This window comes from Crocodylus siamensis, chromosome 5 (assembly GCF_052110815.1).
Source record: "Crocodylus siamensis isolate JL-2025a chromosome 5, ASM5211081v1, whole genome shotgun sequence".
Lineage (NCBI taxonomy): Eukaryota > Metazoa > Chordata > Crocodylia > Crocodylidae > Crocodylus > Crocodylus siamensis.
In genome coordinates, this window is record NC_143399.1 from 72,613,636 (window position 1) to 72,629,294 (window position 15,659).

Below are 15,659 nucleotides of genomic sequence, written 5' to 3' on the forward strand. Positions count from 1 at the left end.
TGCACCCCATCTCCAGCCAACTGCACAGGCACGTGATATGACATAGGCCCAGTTGGACCATAGGCAGAGAACAGGGCAGTGGGGGTGGAGAGAGAGAGAGAGAGAGAGAGAGAGAGAGAGAGAGTGTGTGTGTGTGTGTGTGTGTGTGACAGAGAGTGCAAGGTGAGAGAGCAGCACTGCTCCCTGCTGAGATGGTATATGAAAGCAGTGCTGCCTCCCCTGATCCAGAGCTAGTGTGCAAGAAAGCACCGTGTCCCCTATTGATTCTGTATGTGTGTGTGTAGTGGGCACGTGTACAACATTGCCTCCTGCATGTGGTATATTCCAGGGAGTGCTCTTGGGTTCAATTCCATGTGCACCCAAGCCAGGCCCAGTTGCTCCCCACACCCAGTGAGTGGGGTCTGTCCCCCAGGCAGAGGTGACCCATGGCAGCCAGAGGCATGGGTGGGCACAGGCCCAGATGCTGCCTGGCAGCCATTCCTGGGCTCCCCACTGGCCATGACCTCATCAGTCTTCCCCAGCTCCAGTTTCAAGATTAACATGTGAGGGGCTGGGCCTGACGCCATCAATAAATATAGACTGGGCACAAGGGGACAGCCTACAGCACACGCCCCTCCTCCCCCCCGCCCCCCCCGCCAGCACACCAGCAGGACCCAGGCGTCTGGGTTCCTGACCCTCCTCGATCTCAGCCACCAGACCCCACTCCCCTCCCAGAGCCAGATAAAATCCAGAATCCTGGCTTCCAACTTTCCCTACTCCAATGCACTCAACCCCACTCTGCTCCCAGAGCTAGAATGGAATTTAGGAATCAGTGCTCACAGCCCCCACAACCTAGCAGACCCCACTCTACCCCCTACCGAGTAGGTCCTAAATGTCTTGAAGGGAGGACCCAGAAGGGCAAGACAGTTCCAGAGAGACTTTATTACTACATGGAGAATACACACGGCTGCAGCCCTGCTGCATTGGGCAGGTCTGGACGGGCAGGTCTGGACAGACAGTGGGGGGCACCCAGAGACAGTGGGGCAGCTGCTCAGACTGGCCCCATGCCATGTAGTGCCCTTTGACCTCCACCCCAACAGCAAGAGGGAGACAGAGGCCCAGGAGTGGGAGGGGACGTAGTGGGTGGTGCCCAATGGGTAGGACAGGACAGGCATTTAGGGGGCGCCCTCCAGGGCATAACCTGCCCGTTGGTTGGCAGGAAGGGCTTCCTGTTCCAGGTCCCAAACGAGGCGACGCATGCGGCACAGCTGGCGGTGCAGAGCATCATCACCCACAGGCTCAGAGAGGCGCAAGCGGAATCCCTCAATGGGCAGGATCAGGGGTGGATGCTCTGTGAAACTCTCAAAGATATCACCTGCAGGGAAGAAGAGGTCAATGATTCCTGGGCAGGACAGTGGGGGCTGCAGGGTGGGGGTGAACAGACTAGGAGGGCTGGGAGGAGCCCAGAAACAGACTAGAGGGGAAGCAGATCAGAAGGAGAAGGAATAAACAGAGCCAGGCTGGAGGGCTGCAGGCCAGGACTGGGTGGCATGGCAGGGCCAGGTGGGTGCTGGGGGTCCCAGGGCTGGGCACGCAGTGTGAGCTGGGAGCAGGAGTGCAGCAAGGCCCAGTGTGGGGGCTGTGGTGTAGAAAGAGGGAGCACAGGCAGGACTGTGCTGGGTGCTGGTGGGGGTGCTGTAAGGTGGGCATGAGGGGCACAGCAGGGCCAAGCAGCAGCTATGGGCTGGGGGCACTCACTGCTAGCAATCTTGTCTTGCTCTTCAGGTAGGGGGCTCCAGGCCTCAGGGTAGGGCCGGCCTAGCCCCAGGTGGTAGTTGCTGAGAAGATGGTGGAGCTGGGCAGGAGTCAGTGCCGGGTACTCATTGCATAGCCGGGACCAGGTAGCCTGTAGGGGGAGAGCAAAAAGAGGCTGGGAGCAAGAGAGGACACTTCCCCCTTGTGGAGGCTTGTTGAGGTCTTGCTCCATCTCCTGATCTGGCCAGCACTGCCTAGAAGCAAAGGGCTTCTGTCCTATTATCACCTGAGCCCTACAACCTGTGCTACAATCTGGTACTAGGCCACAAACCCATTCTCCACACCCCTGAGGAAGCCTATGCCCTGCCCTAGGGCTGGCATGCCTCACTGGGTGAAGGCTCCTCCCCAAGGCCCACTGTGGCTGGATGGGCCCCTGCCCAGGCACTCACCTTAACAAGACTGGTTTTGGGGATGCATAGCAGGTTGATGGTAGTAGACAGCTTCCGGAAGAATTCAGTAGCAATGTCACCCAGTCCCACGCCCTGTAGCCAGTCCAGCACCAGGTCCAGGTTGGTGCGTATCTGCACTGCCTTTGACCACTGGTAGAAGGGTGCCCCATTCCCTGTAGGGACAGTAGGCATGAGGGGAAAGACTCTAGACCCTGAGGTCACCCCTGTGGCAGCTGCTTCCTGCCCCCAACATCTCTTCCCTATCTCTTGCCCCAGACCCCTCCCTGCAGCTGCCAGGGGCAAAGGGGGTGTGGGGTGGGTTGTGCTCCCCTCCCCTGCATCCAGCTGTTTCCTGCAACAGGGGAAGACACAGGCCAAACTGCCAGGCACAGGGAGGAGCAGGAAAGCACTGGCTTCCGGGAGATACTGGGACAGACAATAGCAGGAAACTGGGAAGGGAGGGGGGAGCATTCAAGAGTGGGAAGGAGAAAGGAGCTGGGATAGAACCCAGGTGTCCTGGCTCCTGTCCCCCTGCTCTCACTCACAAGACCCCACTCTATACCCCAAGGCGAGAGACAACCCAAGAGTCCTGGCTTCCAGCCCCCCATTCTAACCCGCCATATCCCTCTTGCCTCCCTGGGCTGGAATAGAACCCTGGTGATCCTGATGCTTATGTCTACCTTTCTCCATGAGGGTGTTGAAGAGTGAGGCATTGGAGAAGAAGAAGAGGTAGCCGAAGGTCTGAGACACCAGGTCAGGGTGCAGCTCACACTCCCGTGTCAGCTCCAGTGTGGCCTGGTAGATGGCCAGGGTGCCACGGGTGCCCTCAGGCATGCTGCTCAGGTCCTGAGCTGGGCATAGCTCTGCCCCAGCTGTGAAGGGATTACTGTCCAGCAAGGCAGGCAGGGCTGAATAGAGTGTCTGCCCAGGACAGAAAAGGGTTAATAAGAACCAGGGACTTCAACCAACCCTCAGGACACTAGGGGTGCCATGTTGCAGACAGCTGGGCAAGGTGGCACACAGTGAGGGGTGCTGTGCGATGGCCATGGTCTTCTGGGGGCCATGGTCTCCTGAGGGTGCTATGCTGTGAGATGGTTGGCACAGTGAGGGGAGCTGTGCTGCTGGGGTTTTGTCAGGGGTGCATCACTGAAGGGGTATGGCAGGGTTACTATGCTGTGGTGAGCATGACAGGGACCTAGCACTGCTGCACTGCAGGGGGGCAGGGTGCAGTGCTGCAGGGGCAGCTCTGCTCACCTTGGTCAGGTAGTACACAGACTGCTGGAAAGTGGACATGATGACCTCGTCCAGCACTGCCATGGCCTCGTCGCACATCTCCAAGTCACCGGACAGTAAGACATCCTGGGATGTCCCTGAAGTGAGACACAGGCAGATGGGGGCTCTCCCAGATCTCAAGGGATCAACCCACCTTGCCCTGCCAGGAACAGAACTCAGGCATCCAGGCTCCCCATCCCCTGCTCTAAGCCACTAGATCCCACTCCCTTCCCAGAGCTAGGAAAAAAACCAGGTGTCCTGACTCCCAGCCCCCAACACCACCCAAAATCAGGGTAGGACCCGAGTATTCTGCTCACCCTCCAGCTCCAGCTCCTTCTCCATGTCCATCACCTTCTTTTGGATGAGGTTGAGCAACTCCATGGCATTGGCCATCCACAGCATAAGGGGGCGCAGATCTGTGGCCACCTCCTCAATGCTGAGCACCCTTACTTGGCTCTTGTCCTGCTGACTGGAAGGAGCAGAGGGCAAGGGGTCATTTGGGATTAGACACCCTTCCCATTCCCAGGATCTTCAAGAGACCCTTCTCTTCTCAATCTTGACAGAACCCAGAAATCCTGGTAGCTCTGGAGTAATGGTGTGTTGGGGCTAGTTATAAAGAGACCCATCACCTGGGGCTGTGATGCAGCTACCTCTGAGGTAGGGCATTTTGGGGACTTATTATCCAGGGACCCCACATACAGCACTAAGCTATGACTGCCTCTGGGATAAGGCATGTAGGAGCTATTTATACAGGGCCCCCTCTCCCAGCAATGAGATTCCAGAGGATGAGGACAGCACCCATACTGGTGCAGGTTGGGCAGTGCATGGCAGGGCTGGGATGGGTTGAGAACAGGCACTCACTTCTCTGGCTGCCGATCTCCGATCTCTTTGATTTTCTCCTGGTAGGAGGAAAGGACACAGTTGTACCCAGGAATTGTGTTTCTAGACATCCCCATGCCTCAGCCCTATCTTGGGTGCATGGTGGGGTGCCTCCAGCCCTTGTCCCTCCCCAACCCCTGGACACATTGGAGAGCCCTATCCCCACACTTGTTCCCCTCTTAACCCATTAAGAACATGGGAGATCCCAGCTGCCACAAGAGCCAAGGTTTATGTGGGGCTCCCATGGTCTAGTGCCAAGGTGTAATCACCTCTGTTGTGTATGCTGGGGTCTACTCATATGGCTCCTCTTGCCCAATGATGGGTATGGCTGTTTCAGGGAGGAAAGGGAGAGCCCCTTACGTGATGCAGAATGAGCAGCATATGGCAGGGTTGGTGTGAGTCGAGGCACCCCCGCCCTGTACCCCCTCCCCAGAAATACACTGGAGTCTTGATGCCCCATCCCATATGCTCAGCACTGGGGGACACAGGGCACTATGATCTCTACTCAGCACCCTCTACATCCTTGGGATACAAGGGAGGCCCTGATCCCTTCCCTTTTTCCCCTGCCTTCTCCTAGGGACCAAATAGGACCACCTCCCCGCCTGCCCTTCACTGGGCCCTACCACGTTACCCAGACAGCCTCCTTGACGAGGTGAGCGATCTTGGTCACCAGCTTGGGGAGGTGTCCAGGCTCCAGGACACGGGCAGAGTGCTCCACACAGAGTCCCAGCAGGAAGGCAGGTGCCAGCTTGCACCCACCAGTGCCCTGCCCACGGACGATCTCACGCAGCAGTGCCTCCTCCTCCTGGGGCCGGTAGCGCAGCTCAGGCTGGCGGCTCTCCACATAGGTGCGCCAGGCCTCCTGCCTCTCCTGCAGTGACCGCCCACATGTCTGGCATGAGAAGGCCCCTGCCAAGCAGGGTGAGGCCCAGGGCTTGGGCAGCCAGGCTGGCCGGGGCTGAGATGCCCGGGGGTCCTTGTACATGAAGAGGAAGTGCTGGCCCATCCCCAGCAGGTCTCCCGGGTGAAGCTCAGCCTCACGCAGCAGTGGGCCCCCATTGTGAGTGACCATAGCACCCCGAAAGGGCCGCACAAGAGCCGTTCCCTTGGCAGGTGGTGGATCAGCTGCGCGCACCCAGCAGTGCCGGGGTAGGATGTCTGGGGCACAGAGGAAGGTGTCAACGTAGCCACCCTTGTCAGCCTGGGAGCGGCGCTCTGGGCGTCCAAACACATGCCGGCGGCGCGTCATCACATAGATCACAAAATCCTGGAAGGGAGGGGGAAACACTGTCACAACAGGGAATGGGATCTCCCATGACTAACCTCCACCCCCACCCCCCCCAACTCCCTTCCCACCACCCCCACACCTCATTCCATGGTAAAATAGAGTCACCTAGTTTTCTCTGACAAAATACGCGTTTCCATGAAAGTCCCCCCTTATTTTTTCCTGGTAAAGTGAGCTCTTCCATGAAGCCCTCTCCTGAATTTCTGTGGGGTAAAGTGGCCTCCTATTAATCCTGCTTCAGATTTTGTGGAGTGAAGCGGTTTCTTCCCATCAATTCCCCCATTTCTGGGGTATTGTCAGCTCTCCTATTATTGCCTCCCATGTTCACTTGAGTGAAATGGGCCCTTCTGTGAATCCCCAATTGGTTTTGTGCAGTAAAGCCAGCCTCCCCATTATTGCTCCTTCTGCTTTGGGTGGGCAAAAAGGGCCCTTGATTCCCCCTATTTTCTGTGTTAAAAATGGGCTCTCCTGGGGAAATGGGTTCTCCCATAAATATCCCACCTTCCAATGTAAAATGGACTTTCCCAGTACTGCCCCCTGTTCTTGGGGGCGGGGCTTGAACTGTAAGGACCACCCCTGCTTCCCTGCCTTTATAATTGCCTGACAGTGCACACCTTGCTGGGAAAGCCAGGTTCCCAGCATGCCCCTGCTTGGAGGTGCAGTAGGTGAGAACCACCTAAAGACAGAGGGTTGGGGTCACATGGGCTCCACAGGAGGTTCTGGGGGCATGGCCCAGCTGTGTGGACTGGGCTGTTCCTTGCCCCATGGTGCCCCTTGGCCCCACTGGGGCCCCCACCTACCTGTTTCTCATTGTAGCCTTGCAGCAGCAGAAAATAGGGGTTCTGGGTGGGTGGCTGGATGAGGCACTGGGACAACTGCTCCAGGCTGGCACCATCAATGGGTTCCTCAGTGCCTGTGGGGTTGATGCTGCTGTCAGTGGACTCCAGCTCCTTGGACCTGGTTGCCTCACTCTCACCTTCATCCCCATCCCCATCATCACCAGGAGGTATTGCTTCGCCACCTGCCATGCTCATGATGTTCTTGCGCTCTCGCCGCTTCTTGGCACTCAGGTTCATGTCACTGATGCTGCGCCGCAGTGACAGGTTGTCAGCCCTCTCCTTGGGCACCACTGTGCCCCCCGAGGCTGCCCGTGAGCGACTCTTCTGCAGCCTACGTGCCTGTGCATTGATGCCTGGGAGAAGGGAAAGCAGGAGGCTGAAAACTGAGGAGCAGGTCCATATCACCACAGATCCCTGCTCCCTTCCTCACGGGCTTGTGTTCCCAGCCCCCACTGTAAGGCTGGACAAAGCAGGACTGTCCCAAAGTTGCCAGGTCATTGTGCCAACCCTGATGCTGCCCAGTTACTACTTAGCAGCTTACAGCCTGCAGGGCCAGTTGTGCTGGCCAGCCTCACCCACTGCACTGCAGCAGCCCCTGGCCTCAGCACTACAGGGCACTGACACACAGTTGGTTTTCCCCATTCTAGAGGCCCCTCCTCATGGGTCCCTTCATCCTCTGCCCCTTCATCCTCCCCCAGGGGGTTGAACTGGACCCAGTCTCCTGGAGCCTGGCTGACTATGAAAGGGATCTCACATAGCTTGGAATGGGCCATGTTGGAGAGAGTGGGGCAGGGTGGCTGGATCTGGGCCTTGGGGAGTGAGTTTGGGTAGGAATACAGGGTAGGGGGAAGATTTGGAACTCAAGGCAGGTATGAGAGAAGGAAGGCCCATCCTGCAGCCCCCAGTAAGATGGGGGCACAGGCTGGAGGGTTAGTGAGGGAGATCTGGGGACAAGAATATGACAGGGTAGCAGGATGGGTGGGAGAGCCTGGGATTGTGCAGGAGGGAGGAGGGAGGCCAGTGTGAGCCCCAAGGCTGTGGCCCTGTCAGAGCTTAATCTGGCTGAGGCTCAGCTCAGGGGCTGGTACCAGGGTGACTCCAGGAATGTGGGTCCTGGGGAGTGGGCTCTGGGTGAGTCCAGGACTGTGGGAACCAGGGAACGAGGCTGAGCTCTGGGTGGTCCTGGTGGGGACAAGGCTACAGCTCCATGCCAAGGGGCAGCCTCACCTGCTGTCTCATTGTCCTCAGCCTCAAAGGCACGTTCCACCTCACGCCGGCGCCGGATCTCGAAGCGTCGTGAGCAGCCAGCCTTGGGCTTCCATACATCCTGCAGCACCAGAGGCCGCTCGGTGTCACCCACGGGACGCAAGTGCTCGGCCTGCCAGGCCCCGCCAGGCCCTGTGAAGCGCCCCACAACATCACACAGCACATAGCCACCCACTGTGTCCTCCTCACCATCACCTGGTGCCACGCCATAGCGCTCAAGTGCCTCACGCACCAGCTGGCGTGCTGTGGAGCGCGGCGTGGCCAGCACACTCTTGTAGTTGGCCCCACAGGAGATGTCCCCACCAAAAATCTTGAGGATGCCTGGCAGGTTGCGCTGACTTGAAAGCTCCACCAGGTCCTCGGGTACCGGGTCAATGAGGTCAGACAGCTTCTTCTCACTAGCCCAGCGCCCACCAGCACCTGCTGTGCCCACCCCCGTGCTGCTCACACTGCGGTGGAACAGGTTAGATAGCCGCTTGTGCCGGCTTGGCTTCGTCTTGCTTGGTGGGCGCAGCTCCACTGTCTCACTGCCCCGGCTAGCTGTATCAGAGGAGGTGGATCTGAAAAGGGAGAAGGTGGAATATTGGGCTAGATGGGCCTGTGGGGTAAGGAGGGACTAGGATGCTGAGATAGATGGGCTGGTGAGTCCGATCCAGAGCAAGGAGGGGTGGGATGCCAGGATAGATGGGCACGTAAGGTTGATGCAGGGCACAGAGGGGGGCAGAAAACCAGGGTAGATGGGCCTATTGTGCTGGTCTAGGGCAGGGATGGGGCAGTCATGGGGGGCTCTTACTTAACAGAGCCCACGCTTGGCCATCTGCGGCTCATCTTGGCAAAGTGCTTCTTGGGTGAGTTGATCCAAAGGCCAACCGGGAAGTGGAGTTTCCCGAAGCGCGGGCTCCCATCCTTCCGCTCCTCCGGGAACATGGTGCCAGCTCTGTCAGCACCTGCGGGAGGCAGCAGCATGACAAACAGGCAGCAACACAGCCACACGTATAGGAATCTTATGTGTAATCACACAGTGACACACATAAGCAGTCACACACTAACACACAGGGATGATCATATGCACATGGACACATAGGAAATCACGCAGCAATATATGTGCACAGGGACACATGGATGAAGTCACAAAATTATATTATATCAGAGCTATACATATGCAATGATGGGAACATACATGCACAGTGACATATATGCAATCACATGATGACATGTACCAATTCAGCAATATGCATATATAATCAGAGTAACACATAGTTGTATACATATACAATCACCCAGTGACATACACACGAAGTGATACACATGCCATGAGAAAGGGCAAACAGTGATGCAAATCCACTCATTGTGACACTCATTGTGATACAAACACATAAGCATGACACACAATCACACAGTGACACAATGAAATGCACAGACAGACTTAAATTACACTGAATGCACACTAACAGAGATAAAAACAATACCACGTAGTGACAGTAACACATTTCCACAATGACAGATGCACAGTTATCTGTGCCATGACACACCCAATCACAACCCCACATGCACAGACACAGTGACACACAGACACAGAGGTGTGCGCACATGCAGTGCCTTACCCCTCTGTTTCCACTCAAAGATCTCTGTTCTTAATTCTTGCAATGGTATTTCCAGCCTTTTGAGGCCATAAGCATGAATGCATATAGATAAGGGCAGGGCACTGATGGGAGGGTGGGGGAAGGAGAGAGCTCAAAGTCTGACAAAGAAACATAGACAGAACCCAGGAATCCAGAATCTCAGCCCCTTCTTTAACATATGACTACTCCCTGACTAGAGCCCAGGAGGGCAGATTCCCAGTCCCTTCACAGGCTCCACCAGAGTCCATTCCTCTGCCAGTGTAGGAATAGAAGTCATGAGTCCAGCACCCAGCTCTAAGTCACTGGACCAACTCATTGCCCAGTGGTCAAAATACGGACCTGAAGGCAGGACACCTGGAGTTCTCTTTGGAGCCCCTCCCTGTGAAGTTGTCCCTGTGAAGTTGTCAGGGAGGGTGAGTTAACACCTCCTATGTCACCCCAATCACATCAGTAGGAAGCCATAGCAAGTGAACAGATCATGGGCGTCTAGAGGACACAGCCTTCTTCCTCCTGGCGACCTAAGCAGCCTGGAGGTTTGGGCAGCCCCACTGAACTCCAGTGGGACCCAGACATCCTGGCTCCCAACCCACTGTTCTAAACCATCTGGTATGTTAAAGCAAGATTCTGGGAGTCAGGATGCCTGGGTTCTTCCCCAGCTCTGGGACAGAGTGGAATCTAGTGGGTTCAAGCAGGGGATCCAGGAACCAGGGCACCTGTTTCTCTCTGGCTCTGACTAGGGAAGCTGTGCTGTAGCCCAAGGAGCATTAACTGTCCACTTTCTGGATGCTTTGTCACAGCAGCAGGACCCCCAGCTCCTTCAAGGGATTCCACACACCCCCATCTCCTGTCCACCAGCCCCCAACCTCATGGGGGCTGAGACAGACCTGATGCCTTTCGAGCTTGTTCCTTTCTACCACTGCTTCATCAATGTGGAACTCTCACCTAACCTGGGGGGGGAAGGGAGGACAGAAAAAAGTCTATGGGAAGTGGTGTGTGCCCCATTATAATTCCCACCCAAATCTGTTCTGCCTCAGAGACAACTGGATTTGAAGCAGGGGGAGCATGAAGGCTATAGGATCCACAAGCTAGGAAGGAGTTTTGGGAATGTCCAGATCTGAGCTGACCCAAATGCTGTCCTCATGCCTAGGGGATGGGGCTTGGCACCAGGGACCCCAGTATAAATCTACAAAATGGCTTGGCTATGCAGGCAGGACACCTGAGTTCTGTCCCATCTCATGGAGGCAAATGGGGTCTGGTGGGTTACAGCAGGGTGCTGATAGCCAGGATGCCTGGATTCTTTTCCAGCTTGGCAGTGAGGTCTAGCAGGGGGAAGGGAGCCAGGGTGGGTTTAGTCATGGCTCTGGAAGGGAAGTGGAGTCTAGGATTAGAACTGGGATGGGGTTGGGGGCCTGGGTTCTGAGGTTCTGTCCAGGCTCAGGGAAGGGAATGGAGCCTGGTAAGTTAAAGAGGGAGAAGTGGGAATGAGCACTTGAGTCTCTCCGAGCTTGGCCCTGTCTCCAGCACAGTCTCTGGGATGTTTGTCTCAAGGTTCAGTGGCCCAGCTCCCAGGGTTTCCGCCTGCCTTAAAGTTCACCCCTCCCTACCCCCAAACCATAGAGATGGGAGAAGTTACCCAGTGCTGTCCGGGATCTGGCTGTGCCCAGCGTGGGCACCGTGGCTGAGTCCCTGTTCTCAGAGATGCTCCAGGTGCTCCTTTGGCAGCTCCATGGCCCTGTGGCTGATGAAACCTCAGCCTTGCTCCCAGCCTTTGTCTTGAAGCGTTGCCTTCAGCTCTCCTGTGTCACTGAGCACGGATTTCCCTTCACACTCACACGGCCAGTGGAGTTAGGGGGTGGGGGGCAGGAAAAGGCGAGCCAGCCAGGAAGCCAGGCCTCTGCGCCAGGGCGGGGGCTGGGAGCACAGATTCATGCCCGGTCAAAGGGCTTTGGCTATAGGGTGGGAGGGAGAAGGGGCAGGGGCAGAGCCAAAGGGATTTCAGGGCCAGAGAGCCCAAGCAAGGAGAGGCCGGGCATGCATGTTGTCGAAGTGTGAAATACAAGTGTTCTTGTGCAGGGGTCAGCAGTGTATCCATATAAGAGAGTCAAGAGGGTGCGCAGAGCGCCCGCGTGTTGGTAAGCCATTTACATCATGTGTGAATGTCCTGGTGCTGTACAGCCTGTGGGTTTGCTTGTGTATGTGTATAAGTTGAAGTGGTATGCAGTGCAGGCTGCAGAGAGGTTTGTAGTGTGAGTCCATATTGAGGTGTACAGAGGAAGTGCATATGGCAAGGCACATGATGCATGTATTGAAGCACGGAGACATATGGTGTGTGTTAAAGCATGCATGTTGAGGCATGCAATGCATATAGTGGGCACAGGGCTCTGAACTGGACAGATTGCCAGTGGGCAGGCCTGCTGGCTGTGTTAACATGCGCTTTACAACCCAGGATGTCCATGACTGCATTTGGGGTGATTGGGAGGCTGCCAGCATAGTAAAGACTTGTAGCAGCTCCCTCACTGCTCCTACACTGCCTATGACCACCACCCAGGGGGTGTCATTCTTCCTCCAATACCCCAGTGATGGATTTAGGATGTGCCGGCTGTGGAGGTCCCTTGGGTGGGGATTGAACCCATAGCCTCCTTCTTCTGTTATTAACCTGGCCCCTTGGCAAGAAGAGAATTGTCCTTGGCTGAGAGCAGAAGGGGGCTAAGACAAATAGACTCCAGAGTAAAACCTGAAATGCAACAAGGATTTATTGCGAGCCCACTGAGAGAGACTGAGGGCTGTCTTGGAAGGACAGGACAAAGAGAGGGACACACAAGGCTGATGGCCAACTGCTCTGCCCCTCAGGTAGGCACATTGGGGTTTAGATCTTGCCAGCGAAGCTCCTTTTTTCCTGTTGTTCATCCCAACGCTGAACCTGGGGGAGATGGACAGCTGTTCAGGGACAGGAGGGGGTGGTGACCCAGAGAAAGCAGCCCCTTGCACTCCCTTGCAGTCACACACACCCCTCCCTGGGGGCACCTAATCTCATCTGGCTCAGGGAGTGAGAGAGGACAGGGCCAGGGTCCTTTCCCTTCTAGGGAGAAGTGACTGATCCAGGGTCGGGGAATGGCCAGCTCAAGGGGTGGTGGAATGGGGGGCAGCCTCTTTGCAAAGAACGTGGGGCCCTGCCTCATCCTCTACCTACCCAGGAGATGGGGCACAGCGACTTGAAGACACGGTAATACCACAGACATGGTTTGGTGTCCCTGCCCCTCACTGTCAGGACCTTCATACAGCGATGATAGTCTGCAAAGACAGCACCCCCATAGCTCCTCACCACTTGCAAGGGGCACCAGGTGGGGCTGCCACTGCCCAACCCCTGTGCCCCCACATCCTCCCCGCGCTGGGGACAGAACCCAGGTGTCTTGGCTCCCAGCTCCTTCACCTGCCCAGGCCCCGTGGTCCTGCCCAACGTGGCCACTGCTCACCCAGGTAGTTCTGGTAGCAGTTCCGGGTCTGGTTGGTGTTGGGGAAGCGGGGGTCGAAGGGCGCTGTCAGGTAGCTGCCCCGGGGCCCTGCTGGGGGCTGCATCTCACTGTGGCCCACAACCATTGGGATTTCTGGGAAGGGAGGAGGTAGGACAGCTCAGGCCTGCTGCCCCCCAGAGCTGGGAGGGGACTCAGGTGTCCTGATGCCCCACCCGCGCTGCCCGGAGCCTCCTCCCCGATGATGCTCACCGGGGCCTTGGCCCAGAGGCCCCAGTGGGGAAGGGGAGGGTATGACGCCCCTGTGCCCCCACTACCCCTCCCCCAAAAGACCACAGCGCCCTTCCCTGCTCCTCACCCCCACCCTGCCTTAGGGGAGTCACCCTGCTGACTGAGGTGCAGGAGCAAGGAGGAGTCTAGCCCCCCCCCCCCCCCCCCCCGGATTCTATTGGCTGAATTTTCCCTCCAAGGCATGTCCCAGCCTATCAGAGCCCAGGGCATGTCCCAGCCCCACCCATCACTGGCAACTGCCATGGAACCCTCTGGGGGACAGGGGAGGGGGGCACTTCTTGTGGTGGCAGGGCTGCTCAGCCAATCAGAGCACAGGGTGGGGCAGTTGCTCCCTGCCCCAAGACCCCACCTGGGTGCCCCCCAAACATGGCCTCCCCCCCACAACAATCCCCACCAGAGGCACAGGAGTACAGCAGCCCAGGGCAGCACCAGCTCCTGCCTTGCCAACCACAGAAGGGAGTGGGTGACTCCCTCAGTTACGCTACAGTCCCACACCTCAGGGTTCCCCCTGCCGCAACCATGGCCCCCCTCAGCTCCCCCACCGTGAGTGCGATTTCCCTCCAAAGCCCTGCCCCCACACCAGAACTCCACAGCCCCCACAACTGCCCTCCTCAGCCCCCCACCCCTACTGCTGCCCCTTGACCCCCCACCCCAACACTCAGCTTGTTCCCCCCTGGACCTTCACAGCCCCCTCTTCCCCCCTGCCTCCACAAGCCCAACTTGTGGGCTCTCCCCATGCCCCACCACAGGACTCCCTTTTCCCCCTCACTGCTCACCCCAGACCCCCATGACATCCTGATGGGGTCTCTCCATGCCCGAGCAGCTGCTCCAGCCCGCAACAGGGGATCCATGGTTTCCCACAGCTTTCTGAAATGAGAGCTGCCCCATGCCCACCCTGCTTCCCCCCCACCCCATGTGTGCACAGCCCACTGCAAGACTATTCCCAGGACCTTCCCAGCCCCCCCCCCCCAACCCCAGCCGCCATACAGACTCCCCCACCCCATAGAGACCCTGCAGAGGAGAGAGTGTTCCTGCCCCCCACCCCTACTCCCCACAGCATGACACTCCCTGCTCTGCTCCCCAAACATGGCTCCTCCTTCCCAGCTCCTTCATACATGATGCCCCCTCCTTGGCCTGTTCCTTGCAGCCAGGTGCCCCCTGTGCAGCTAGCCTCTCACAGCACAACTCCCTCAAAAGCCCGGCAGCCAGCTCATGGGCCCAGTGGTGTAACAGTTGCACAGTGAAAGTATTTAATATGAGAATTGGTCCTGCTTCTATCTATCTGGCTTCTTGAACTTGCAGCAGCTGAGCCCCTCTGGGTTCTTTTGACAGGGTTGCTCCTGCCTGTCCCGCCTGTAGAAAATCTATGGCAGGGCAGTGCATTCACTCATCCAAGCTTTCCTCCATCCTTTTGTCCCTGTAAGACAGTAAACCACTATCATCCAGGTGGGACCACCTAAGACAACTTGCCTGAATCCCAGCTAGGGGTGCTGTGGGGGGGTCATGAGGCAGGAGCACTGGCTGTGTGGGATGTTCCCAGTAGTGGGTGCTTTGCAGGATAGGCTACAATGGATCTCAGAGCAGGGCAGGGCAGCACCCAGTATCATGGTAGGCTCTGGTATCAGCTGGATTTCAAGATACAAACGCACTGAGAAAGGAGCTGACTACAGAGAGGGTGTTTGGGTGGCTGAGTGCTTAGAGAACAGAAAAACCAGCTGTACCTGGCATCCCATGCAGTTAGTTTTGCTTTGCAGCTTGCTCTTTCTTTCTGCTGTGGGGAAGGAAAGCAGACATGCTCAGCCATTGTAACCTTATGCCTGTGTCGCAGTCTTAGCTTCTGTATGGACTTGATTCCCTGTTCCCCCACTGCCCCAGAAGGGAGCGACAGATTCACCCAAAGAGTGAAGCTGCTGTTACAGACAGGGCACTGCAGTGAGGAGCCTTTGTTTCCATTACAAATTTTCCTGGGTAAGCTTGAGGACCTATCACCCCTGCGGGTTTCCATCCCTCAGGAAGGGGTAAAGATCTTTGGGGTGGAGTTTGACCCCGGGCTGATGGGGCAGAGGGCATGGAAGAAGACAGAGGCCAAGGCCAGACAGAGGCTGGGGCTATGGCGATCACACTGCCTGTCAATGGGGGAGCAGATGGTGCTGATGAAGACAGTGCTTCTGCCTAGACACACCGCTCTAGACTTCCCTACCTCAGAATAATTCTTTGCAGAATCCAGAGAGCCATGTGTGTTTTCTTTTGGAACTCCACATGGGAGAAAGTGGTGAGGGCCAAGCTATACAAAACAAAATGTCCAGAGGCCGAGGGATGCCAGGCGTCCTCCTCTTCTTCTGGGCCAAGTACATGAGCCAGGTTTGCAAACTGGCAACAGGGGTGGAAGCTAAAAAAGCCAGCTTTGTTAAGCATTTTGCAGGGCAGTTGCTGCAACAGTGGCAAGTGCACACAACAACTAACAGGAGCTGTGGACTATGCTTTCCCTACCGTTTTACAAGATCCTGAAGTGCTTTCAAGAGAAATACAAGCTGCACGATGCTACCCTAGCA

At 56.9% G+C, this 15,659-nt stretch overlaps 2 protein-coding genes across 3 annotated transcripts; both read right to left on the reverse strand.

Moving 5' to 3' along the window:
* Positions 1–901: 901 nt before the first annotated feature.
* RASIP1 (Ras interacting protein 1) lies at positions 902–11,161 on the reverse strand. 2 transcript variants are annotated; one of them, XM_090049295.1, is made up of 13 exons: positions 10,980–11,161; positions 8,518–8,671; positions 7,686–8,284; positions 6,641–6,811; positions 6,420–6,532; positions 4,966–5,601; positions 4,317–4,354; positions 3,773–3,924; positions 3,438–3,553; positions 2,864–3,104; positions 2,184–2,356; positions 1,738–1,885; positions 902–1,354 (listed from the first exon to the last, which is right to left on the reverse strand). In XM_090049295.1, exons 2-13 carry the CDS (start codon positions 8,649–8,651, stop codon positions 1,155–1,157), a joined length of 2,721 nt encoding a protein of 906 aa, XP_089905421.1. In that variant the 5' UTR covers positions 8,652–8,671; positions 10,980–11,161; the 3' UTR covers positions 902–1,154. The 2 variants fall into 2 exon arrangements, with proteins under 2 accessions (XP_089905421.1, XP_089905419.1); XM_090049293.1 differs by having other exon boundaries at positions 6,420–6,811.
* Positions 11,162–12,146: 985 nt separating this feature from the next.
* Positions 12,147–13,973, reverse strand: COX6B2 (cytochrome c oxidase subunit 6B2). Its single transcript, XM_090048540.1, has 4 exons — positions 13,884–13,973; positions 12,820–12,951; positions 12,537–12,637; positions 12,147–12,266 (listed from the first exon to the last, which is right to left on the reverse strand). The coding sequence occupies exons 1-4, from the start codon at positions 13,918–13,920 to the stop codon at positions 12,213–12,215; spliced, it is 324 nt and encodes a 107-aa protein (XP_089904666.1). The 5' UTR covers positions 13,921–13,973; the 3' UTR covers positions 12,147–12,212.
* Positions 13,974–15,659: the final 1,686 nt, after the last annotated feature.